Source organism: Sphaeramia orbicularis, chromosome 8, assembly GCF_902148855.1.
Source record: "Sphaeramia orbicularis chromosome 8, fSphaOr1.1, whole genome shotgun sequence".
Lineage (NCBI taxonomy): Eukaryota > Metazoa > Chordata > Actinopteri > Kurtiformes > Apogonidae > Sphaeramia > Sphaeramia orbicularis.
Genome location: NC_043964.1, coordinates 55563006 through 55575368, shown reverse-complemented (window position 1 = coordinate 55575368; position 12363 = coordinate 55563006). Strand labels below are relative to the sequence as shown.

At 41.0% G+C, this 12363-nt stretch overlaps 1 protein-coding gene across 1 annotated transcript in view; it reads left to right on the top strand.

The window, feature by feature from the left end:
- The window catches only part of LOC115424903 (deleted in malignant brain tumors 1 protein-like), a 133394-nt gene that overhangs the window by 105064 nt on the left and 15967 nt on the right, over positions 1 to 12363 (top strand). The window contains exon 6 of the mRNA XM_030142298.1: positions 7690 to 8001. Coding sequence (XP_029998158.1) covers positions 7690 to 8001 — 312 coding nt within the window. The remainder of the gene's footprint in view (positions 1 to 7689; positions 8002 to 12363) is intronic.

Here is a 12363-nt window from a genome sequence, read left to right as displayed (position 1 = left end):
TATTAATATTCATCTACTATAAAAATATAATAAATCAGGACAATGGATGTTTTTTTTCAACTTCTGCTCAAAGTTTAGACCCTGATGTTAATAAAAGTACATCAGAAGTGTATTTTAGTGCAAACTTTAATGTTCAAACATGATTTTTAATCTTTGTGGGGTGAAATATACGCTATTAAAAATCTCCGACATGAACAATTAATTTATGCATATCATCGTCAGTCCAGCCGTGATGCGGCCATGTTTGTAGTCTTTTTAAAGAGGAGATCTTACTGAATCGATTGACACCACGCATTCAATGAACTACAATACCCATGAGGTGTGAAACCCCTGCGTAAAATGCCTCAGGCAAGCGACCTGCGGGGACCTTTTACGCAGGGCGCACAGAGTTACAGGTAGCCGTGTACGGAGTGGACGTATTGTTTGAGATTTGTTTGTTTTAGCCATATTTAGTCAGTTTGTTATTAGTTTTAGGTAGTTTTATTGAGTTTTAGTGAGTGGCAGGGTATTTTATTGAACGTCATTGAGTGTTAGGTAGGTTTTGTTTTCTTGTAAACAAGAATTGTTTGATCAAGATTAGCGTGTGAACGTGTTGTGAAAACAGTGGTGAAGAAGGCGTACTGCACAGACAAAGACATGGCAGCTCTATTAGCAGAAATTCAGAGACGGTCAGATGTGGAACTCTGTGACTCATCTGAGCCCGACGGCAGCGGGGGTGCCGGGTCAGCGGAGGAGGCGTTATTTCAAATGGACATCCACCCAGTATATGAGTAAGTGTTGGTTTCTTTGAACTTGTGAACTATTTCTTGATGATTTCTGTTTATCAAAAATAAAAAATAAAACATGCTCGTCATTTTACAATATATCCATGCAAACACACATTACACATTGCTGACTATAAAGGTGTAATTTTTTCAGCCTCATTTCTCATTTGATTATTTCTACACATCAGTCGATAAGGTTACAAACAATGGATCAGTGAAGTTTTGAGGATTTGTTCACTTTGTCAAAAATAAATCACATTGTAACAGTCATTTCATGAGAAGTTGTAAAGAAAAAAATGTTATTCCAACTTTGTGGGCAATTTTAATAATACTACTACTCAATACTATTGAAAAGTATTTTTACATATTTGAACTGCATTTATCTATTTATTTTGGCTAAATGTACATATTTTATTATGTATTTAGTCAAATAATTATTGTCTTCATTTCTCATACCCAGCAAGAGGACAGTGAGGTCACCGGCCCATCTGGTACATATGTGTCATATGTGATTATTTGTGTAATTGTAGAGTCAAGTTGACATCATATACACTACTGTTCAAAAGTCTGGAATCACCCCTGTCTCTCCCTATGTTGACGTATCGTATCCAGATAAAGGTCTGTATGACACAAAAAATTCTACCCATGAAACAATTATATATTTTGCTTCAGAATTACTTCTGGTTTATTGTGATATAAATGTTTGGACATAAAAATATACAAATTGATAATGCTGAGCCAAAGAGTGCAGCCAAATATTCCTGCCATGTTCAACCAATGGCAGGAATATTTAGCTACCCTCGTTCACCCAGCATGTTCCATTTGTATTTTTTTATGGCCAGAACAATCACAAAACACTAAAGCAGAAGTCTAAAGCAAAAATATATAATTGTTTCATTGTTAGAATTGTTCTTTGTCTGAATATGATATGAACATAAGGAAACAGAGGGGGGGTGGTTCCAGACTTGAACGGTAGTGTATGCAGTACTGCTTCATCTTTATATTCAGATGCTTTTCTGCTCTTACAGATTGATGGAATTATCACTCCTTTGATATTTTTCTAACATCTATTTTCTGTTTTCATACAGCTCTTATGAAGATGGAGACTACATTCCCCCAGCACCAACGCACAGGCTAGTGGACTCAGAATTGTCATCATCTTCCCCTGACCAGTTTTGAGAAAGTTGTTAATAAAACTACTCAATTTGGAGACTAAATGACACACTTTGATCTGCTTTTATTGATTATATTCTGTGCACAAAGGTAGAAGTTGATGAAGCACAAGGTAAATGTCATACCTAAAAGCTCCAATAGATGGTAGTAGACTCCTGTAGTGGATAGAACTTATGGAAAACTGCCAGTTTTTATTGGAAGTGGAAAATACCCCATTTGGCACAGGTTGGCACACTTTGGTGCCAAACTGTGCCAAATAGAATGTCCGCCTGGTTTTATCCTTACGAAAACCTTTCTGGAGGCTTTGCCCTTTGCTCTAATTATATCAACTTTTGTACATTTGTCGCTAAGGAGTTGCTGAAAGTGATCAATGGCATCTCTCTTCATGGAGTCACTGTTAGCAGGGTGTTATCCTCTGTCAAATAAGGAAAAAAACAGGCGAGGATAAAAAATTCTAATTTGTCTTTAAGTTTGTTCCAGTTTACTCAGGCATAGTAATAGGTACAATATTTTAGACAATGAGAATAGATTCTGTGAGGTCTGTAAATGTCCACAGACACCAAGAACATCCATATGAACCTTATTATTGTGGAGTAATTCTTCATTTACTTTGGGTATGTCTGTTTAGGTGTTTTTCCCCTGAAAATAAGGTCAGGGTTAAACAGGTTAAGAAAGGTCGGACAATTCCGAAGCTAGCAAGCCGGTCACAACCAGGAAAAGGATTTGTCCGTCACTTTCACTGCACTAACTACGAGCGGTACCTCCGGTACCCACAGGGATAATCTGTCCAACAGAGGAGTTGAACTGTTTTTGAGGAAAGAAAGGAGGGTGGATTTTGTGTACAAATAATCTGAATGTTTGGTGAATCAAATGTTGCTGTTTTCCTCAAAAATGTTGCAAGTTTCTGAGGTTCTTATTGCTGTTTTTTTCTGTGTGTCAGCTGTAGCTGCAGTAGAAGCAGACTGGTGCACCCCAGGTTTGTTTATTCACTAACGGCATTTATTGTGGCTACACCAGTTATCTATCTGCGATGCAGCGGCTCTTTATAGTGCATTTCTGCAGAATAAGATGGTTTTTATAACCATCAAATAGTTCTTCAGGGGTGGATTGATTCAGACGGAGCACTACTGAAGGCCTAGGTGTGAAATGCACGGTCCGCCACTGTCGACAGTGGAATATTAATAATAATAATAATAATAATAATACATCAGTTTTATATAGCGCTTTTCTAAGTACTCAAAGACGCCTGCCCAAATATGTGAAGGCGTGCGATGCAGAACACTAACCACAGCAGAGATGAGGAGATAAGAATGAGGCACAGACTGATGTTCTGAACAGAGACAGAGACAGTGAAGACGGACCACTGACAGAAGAGACCACCACAGGACTGGACATGGACCACAGACTGAGGATCATCTGGATGTCCTTCTGGGTCAGAGGTAAGAGGAAGGCTGGACATGGTAACCATGGAGACTCTTCGTCTCCCTGGTTACAGACGGGTCAGGGCTGTGTTTGATATCAGTCATAGCGTGTGCTGATGGTCATGTGTCTGTCATGATGGAAATGAGGCTCAAACTGACTTTAGGAGTCGATTTAGTTGTGTTATCTGACATTACATTTATTTACAATATTTACAACATACAAATAACATTAACATTATATTCACATGTATTTTGCACAGAAATATGCGTTTATTAATTTATACACTGTGTGTTTAGAATATGACAAATAATATAATAGTTAAATATCAGTGTATTTGAATAAATGTAGTTTATTTATAGAGTTTATAAAATGAACCCAGAATGACGGCACTAAACTGAGTCACTGTACAAACATTCACACTCACTAAAATACTCACTATTTATATATATGTCTTATATTTAGATTCTTTTCTCCAGTGCTTGTGTTTGGTCTTTTTCCTCTTGTACATTTTTATTCTCCAGTCTTTCTTTGGTGGGGTGGGGGGGCTGTGGTTTCTTCTTGGGGTCTGCTCCTCCCTGGTGGGGTGGGGGTCCCTGCTGCCCACATGTGCTGGTGCTTTGTCCCTCCCTCCCTCTCTCTGTCCCTCTCTCTCTCTCTCTCTCTCTCTCTCTCTCCCTCTCTCTCTGTCCCTCTCTCTCTCTCTCTCTGTCCCTCTTTCTCTCTCTCTCTGTCCCTCTTTCTCTCTCTCTCTCTGTCCTCTCTTCTCTCCTCTCTCCTCTGTCCCTCTCTCTCTCTCCCTCTCTCTCTCTCCCTCTCTCTCCCTCTCTCTCTCTCTCTCTGTCCCTCTTTCTCTCTTCTGTCCCTCTCTTCTCTCTCTCCTCTCTCTCTCCTCTCTCCCCCTCCTCTCTTCTCCCCTCTCTCTGTCCTCTTCTCTCTCTCTCCTCTCTCTCTGTCCTCTCTCCTCTCTCTCTCTCCTCTCTCTCTCTCTCTGTCCTCTCTCTCTGTCCTCTCTCTGTCCTCTCTCTCTCTCTGTCCTCTCTCTCTGTCCCTCTCTCTCTCTCTCTCTCTCTGTCAGGATGTGGCTCTGGGTTGTGGTGCTGGTGTGGGGGGGCGGAGCCTCCCTGGTGTGGATGGCCCTGTGATAGCCCCGCCCCTTTGACTTCCTGCTCCTCCTGTGTTCAGTCTGTGTGTGTGTGTGTGTTTGTGTTTGTGTATATTTGTGAATGTGTGTTTACATGTTTATCTGTGTGTGTCTGTGTACGTGTACATGTGTGTTTTTGTGCATGTGTGTTTGTGTATGTGTGTGTGTGTTTTTGTGCATGCGTGTATACGTGTATATGCGTGTTTGTGCGTACGTGTGTGTATGTGTATACGTGTGTGTGTATACGTGTATGTGTGTGTATATGTGTATATGTGTGTGTGTGTGTGTGTGTGTATGTGTGTGTCCTAACATCCCCACACTTGCTCTTTTACTTCCTGTTCTCAGTCTTTTTCTGTGTTATTTGAACATATCTGCACTGGTGTGTGTGTGTGTGTGTGTGTGTACTACATCTACACAAATATATAAAACATATATGTTACATAAATATCCTCATTAATAAAGACATATACAAAATCCATACAAACATATACATCTAAATATTTTCATAATTTCATGTTATTTTTTGCACTTTGCAGTTGTCATTCTTTACAGACATAATGTCAGATTATTTTCTCCATCAAACCCAGTAGTAAATCTGCAGTGGTTCTTCTGTGGGTTCTTCTGCTGTTCTTATTGGACTGCAGATCAGATTGGTCTGGATGTGGAACCGACTCTAAAATGAGTTCCACAGCCTGGACTATGGAATTTAGACACTTTGTAAATTCATCCCAGGGGTCGGACTGGAACCTTTGGGGGGACGCCTGTTTGACCCCCCTGAACTAAAGGATGATGTTAGCTGTAGAAGGTGGACTGATCTGGGATCTGCTCCAGTGAACCTCCTCAGACCCACACATGGGTTTACTGTCCACCACTGGACAACAGGTTCACAGCTTTAGACAAAAACACAAACAAAACAAAAAACAACTGTCTGCTGCAAAAGACATTCCATAAAAAGTTTAAAAAATGTATCTGAAAAAAAAATTGCATTATGATGTTTCCAATATCAGCAATTATTGAATTAAAAAAAGCCAAAACTTGTACTTTCTACAGCCTGAGGAAGTTCATATATTCTTAATAAAACAATATTTTAAAAAAATCAAAATGCATTTCAACTTTAGCCTAAATTCGACAAATCAAATCAATCTAAAAAAATCTAGATACTTTTTTTTTCATAATTCATGCATGAAACAGATCAAACAGATCAAAGTGAATACACAGTGTCTGTTTCAGTCCAGTCTGTCCTGAACTGAACACAAACCCAGTGTGTTTGATCCAACTGCATGGGTTTGACTGGAGTCACTGCTGGAGAAGATGACGGTGTTTCCATGGTAACTACGGAGCCTCTGAACGTCCAAATATGGTCATATCTGATGACCTTGAAAAGATGAAAAACTGTATTTGACACCAATTATTGATATGGATTGACAAGATTAAACCGTTTAGATCAGTAGAAGGATTAGGTTAAAGGTGGACGTTTGGTCTTTAAGGGTTAAAGGTGGACGTTTGGGTCTTAATGGGTTAAAGGAGGACGTTTGGGTCTGTAAGGGTTAAAGGTGGACGTTTGAGTCTGAGGGGAGGGGCTAAGGTGGAGGGCTGTTTGACCCTCCAAACAGAGATTTTTCAGGACCACACTACAAACACAGGGGTCTGAGAAATCTGCCATAATTCAGTTCCACTCATGAGTCAGATGGAGGTAAACACAGACAAACAGTAGTGATGGGAATTCCAGTTCTTTTTAGAGAACCGGCTCTTTTGGCTCGGTTCACTAAAAAGAACCGGCTCTTTCGGCTCAAGTGGCTCTTCAGATTTTTTGCTGCTTAAATTAATTTATTACCAACAATAATGAAAAATTATGCACAATATGAATTACTAATGTAAAAAAAACATGCACTATATCAAATGTTTATTATATAAATACACCTTTATCTACACACTGTACACAGTGATAAAAAGAATAAATTCTACAGTGCAAACAGAAACTCTGGACTATTTCCAAATGACCTTTCCTTACTTTGGACTCTTTCAGACTTGTCTGTTTCTCAGTCATGCTGTCGATCCTGCAGTAGCAGTAACAGTTGCAGTAGACTCACTCACACCTTCATTCAGATCTCCTTCACTTGTTTGTCTTTTTTCTTCCAGTTGCTCTGATGGATGAACACTTCTCATGTGTCTGCAGGTTGTTTGTGGAACCAGCTCTATAGGAGTTTTTGGTCGTGCACTCTCTACATTCTGCCTTAGTTTGTTCAGTGTCATTGAAATGTGTCCAGATTTTGCTGCGTTTCCTGTTGTCACTCATTTTCTCATATTTTTTTTCCTTTCCAGTCCGTTTGTGTTGTGGTCCTGCTCTCTCTCTCTTTCTGTCGTCTCCCTCCCTTTTGTTTGAGTGCTTGCTGTGTGTGTAACTCCGCCCCTCTCCTCTCTGCTGTGTGTGTAACTCCGCCCCTCCCCCCTCTGCTGTGTGTGTAACTCCGCCCCTCTCCTCTCTGCTGTGTGTGTAACTCCTCCCCTCTCCTCTCTGCTGTGTGTGTAACTCCGCCCCTCTCCCCTCTGCTGTGTGTGTAACTCCTCCCCTCTCCTCTCTGCTGTGTGTGTAACTCCTCCCCTCTCCTCTCTGCTGTGTGTGTAACTCCGCCCCTCTCCCATCTGCTGTGTGTGTAACTCCTCCCCTCTCCTCTCTGCTGTGTGTGTAACTCCTCCCCTCTCCTCTCTGCTGTGTGTGTAACTCCTCCCCTCTCCTCTCTGCTGTGTGTGTAACTCCTCCCCTCTCCTCTCTGCTGTGTGTGTAATTCCTCCCCTCTCCCCTCTGCTGTGTGTGTAACAGACGGTTCCAGCTGCTGACCACATGGAGAACATCTGTTTATAGAAGTATCGATGACTGATGAAGGGTTGTCCCATTTCACAGGGGAACGTTTGAACCACTACCCCTTACAACTGCATTTCAAGGAGTAGTGTCAAGTGCAAGGGCTGAGGGGGAGGGGCCAAGGGGGAGGGGCCAAGGGCTGAACTGGGATTGGGCCTAAATGTGTGTGAATATGAATTTTTTTTTTTTCTTTTTTCAGTGTGTCTCCTCTTCACCTCCTCTTTACCTGCTGCAGGTCAGTCCATTATCCTGTGTTCCATTTCAGTTCACACTGGGTCAAATATTTAATCTAATATTCTATGTATGTGATGTTTTGTATCTGACAGGAGTTCAGATCAGACTGGTTGGTCCTGGTTCTACTCGGTGCTCTGGTAGGGTTGAGGTCTTCCATGGTGGTACCTGGGGAACAGTCTGTGATGATGGATGGGACTTAAATGATGCTCAGGTGGTTTGTAAACAGCTGAACTGTGGGACGGCGCTGAGAGCCCCAGGCTCCGCCCACTTTGGTCACGGTTCTGGTCGAATCTGGCTCGATGATGTGGCCTGTTCAGGAAATGAGAGTTCTCTGACTGAGTGTCCACACCCAGGATTTGGAACAGAGGACTGTGAACACCGTGAGGACGCTGGTGTCATTTGTTCAGGTGAGAAATCCTTTTCCACTGTTGTCCATAAAGTTGGAATACAATACTTGGACCTTTCCTCATGAGATGCTTGTGCCGATGTGGTTGATTGTGAACAGATCAAGTGGAGCTGGGACTCAGTATGTGATCACCACCTGGTTAAAGATGATTAGTGACTGTATGAACAGGAACAAGAGGTTTCACTGGTTTCACATCTAGAATTTGTGTGGATGCTATGTGCCTCCTGTTCATATTCCAGGCGCCTGTTTCACAAAACTAGGATAAGGGATTAAACCAGGATATGTTGGTTATCCTGGCTCAACTTATCCATGATCCGGTTTCACAAAAGCAGGATAGGGGAAAGCAGGATATGTTCTGATATAAGTTACCATGGAGATTTATTCTGTGGAGTTAGCCTGGTCCAGACCAGGTTAAATTCAGGATTTATTTAATCTCATCCTTCATCTCAGTAACAGTCTCCACAAATGGAACCAATAGTTCTTCCACTGCCCATTAAACAATGGAATCACAGTAACTAGACCCACTGTCAGTACAGAAACATTTGTGATTATTAATTTCAATAATTTTACATAAATGATGATTTTAGATGATTTTTCAGTCATTAGATCAGTTCAGTTCAATTGTGTTTATTCAGACATTTCAAACATTAGACATTTATGCAGATCCAATGTTTAAAAACTACAGAGTCTGTAAAGGAATAGGCTGAAGCCTAAGATCATTCTACCCCCCCCCCCCCATTCATATCACCAAACAAAATGAAATAAAATAGATACCAGTGCCTTTAGCTTAGTAACAATAGAAACAACAAAAAACTAAAGAATTCAATAGTTTGAGTGGAAAAATGAACATTCACATTCGTCATATATTTTAATAATATTTAAACCTAGTTTTAAACATAAATAGTGTTGGACAGTCTGTGAACTCAGGACTGAACTTGTTCCAAACATTTCCTCCAACACACAGACTAAATGTGTTCATATTTGTTCTAACAGAAGGTTTATTGAACACATGACTTCCTCTGAAATTAGAAACACTTTCCCATATTTTAATCAAGCTCTGAATAGGAACAGGCAACAGATTATTTATTTTGAATCTGATTACTTTGACCCTTTCAGTCTCTGTATTATTTATACTCAGATAACTGACAGTTTCCCACAGACTATATATGTCATATAAATATAAATACACAAAGAGTAACATGATGTTCCTTTATTGAATATGGATCAATCAAAACAATCAAACCATCAGCTCCTTTAAAACTGAAGTCACACAAAGACTGTACAAGAGAGAAAGAACAGAACTAAAACATGAGAACAGAAGAATAAATACACATTCAAAGGTAGAATACAGTATACACACAGTACACACAGTATATAGACAGTATAAATACAGTATTGCACACAATGTGTACACAGTATTTACACAGTATAAATACAATACATACACAATATATACACAGTATATACACAGTATAAATACAGTAATCACACACGGGGGCGGAGCCTATCCCAGCTACTTCCAGGTGAAGGTGAGGTTTACCCTGGACATGTGACCAGTTCATCACACACTGAACAAATAGAGACAAACACTGTCACATTCACACCTATGGGGGATTTAGATGAACCAGTTAACCTATCAGAGCATGTGTTTGGATGGTGGGAGGAGCCAGAGGACCAGAGAGAACTCACAGACACGGGGAGAACATGTAAACACAGAACACAGAAAGGTCCCACCCCCATCGACTGGTGTTGGAATTGAACCCAGGACCTGTGAGGCACCAGGTCTATCTACTGCACCACTGTGTCACCCACAACAGGACACATTCATGTAAATGTCAGTCATGTGAAACTCCCGTCTGTTCTTTTTTCATGTCTGTGCAGAATACATGAGTAAATGCTTCTGTTTAATGTGTCTTATTGAATGTCAGTGTTAGAAAGGTTCCAATCACTTGTGCTGTTTGTTGTCCTCTACTATGTTGGGAAAGGTCCCTGTTGCTTTAAGGCACAATGCATTATGGGTAGCGTAGTCTTAACAGAAGTGCACACAGATTGTTGCCGTTGTATCTGCTAACTCTCTGTCATGTCGCACTGACGAGTTAGTGTGCGTCTTTAATTACCAAAACACACACACACACACACACACACATATAACCCCACATATCCATATGTTTATACTGTCAGTGCCAAAGCTGGAGTTAACCCATGCCTGTACTGTGCCCAGCCTCATCAGTAAACGTTGTTAAACTGAACTCAAACCTCCTGCTTATTGTGTCCTGACCGACGCCCCGAGGGCGAATGAAGCATACACACAACGAACTAGCCTAATACAGTCCTTCAGTAACCCTCACCCACAGTCAGTTGTTTGTGGTCAGTAGATGTGTTCTGAGGAGAGAACCTGAGCCCAACATTTAGAAGAACCCACATGAACAGATGAGTTCCATCAAATATGCATTTGGACCATTTGGGCGACCTTTGACCTCTAATTGCACCTTGACTCTACACCTTCTGTAGTGCAAAGCACTCTAAGACATGACATGTCTGACAAAAAAACATTTAAGGGCCCAACATGAGCAGATTGTTACCTTGTACTTTATCATAAGTGAAGAAGGTTTGAAAGTTGCCAAAAAACCCATGTTTTCAGGGTTGGGGTGGGGGGTGGGGGGGGGGGTTTGGATGAAAATTTCAAAAAAATTACACAGGAGTGTTTAGAACATCTTGTAGCATCCGAAAATCAGGGCTAATGTTGAATCTGAAAATTTTCCTGGAATAAGCCCCCCCCCCCCCCCCCATATACACACAGTATAAACACAATATAAATGCAGTATACACACAGTATACACTGTACACACACAGTATACACACAGTATAAATACAGTATACACACAGTATATGTACAGTATTTACACAGTATACTCACAATATACACACAGAGTATAAACAGTATTAATACAGTATACACACAGTATACACACAGTATACATACAGTATACATACAGTATACACACAGTATACACACAGTATATACACAGTATACATACAGTATACACACAGTATACACACAGTATACATACAGTATACACACAGTATACATACAGTATACATACAGTATACACACAGTATATACACAGTATACATACAGTATACATACAGTAAACACACAGTATACACACAGTATACACACAGTATATACACAGTATACACACAGTATACATGTTTATGTTTATGTTTATGTTTACGCATTTGGCAGACGCTTTTTTTCCAAAGCGACTTACAGGGGAAAACCAATTAAATCACTCAATCAATCAAATTTTATTTATATAGCGCCAGATCACAAAAAAGTTCTCTCTTGACATTTTATATATAGAGTTGGTCAAAACCAGACTCTAAGTCAATTCTACAGAAACCCAACAGAATCCTCCTGGAGCAAACACTTGTGACTGGTGACAGTGGCGAGGAAAAACTTCCCTTTAACAGCAGAAACCTGGAGCAGACCCAGACTCCTGGAGGATGGCCGTCTGCCTGGACCAGTTGGGGTTAAAGAGAGAGAGTAGAGAAGGGGAAAAAAGAGGAGAGCGATAGAGATAGAGACTGGGGGAGAGGGGAGAAGGGGGGAGTAGGGGGAGACACATGGAGGCGGTTGAGGATAAGTGAGTGGTGATGATGAGGGCAGGGAAGAGGCCGGACCACCGCAGCAGGTCCAGAGATAATCGTGAAAGAATCTGTGGCTGTCCTGGGAAAAACCTTATTAGAATATTTAAAATGGAATGTTTGAAAGTGCTAGGACAGGAGGTGCTCTCGGAAGAGCTGGGTCTGCAGGAGCTTCTTGAAGATAGGCAGGGATGACTCTGTTCTTGTAGCACTTGGTAGAGCGTTCCACCAACGTGGAACGACCCATGAAAAGAGCCTGGATTGTCTTGTACAAGGTCTGGGGACCACCAGACTACGTTCCCCAGACGAGCGGAGTGGTCGTGGGGCGACATAAGCTTTTATTAGTGCACCTAAGTAGACAGGAGCAGACCCACGGAGAATTCTGTAGGCTAGGATTAAAGATTTGAATTTGATGCGGGCAGCTATGGGTAGACCAGTGGAACTCAATGAGTAAGGGGGTGACATGTGCCCTTTTAGGCTGATTGAAGACCAGACGCGCTGCTGCATTCTGGACCATCTGTAGTGGTTTGACAACACAAGCTGGGAGGCCCGTTAGAAGAGCATACTGTAGTATGTACTGAGTATATACTGTATACATACAGTATACACACAGTATACACACAGTATACATACAGTATACATACAGTATACACACAGTATATACACAGTATACACACAGTATATACACAGTATATACACAGTATACATACAGTAT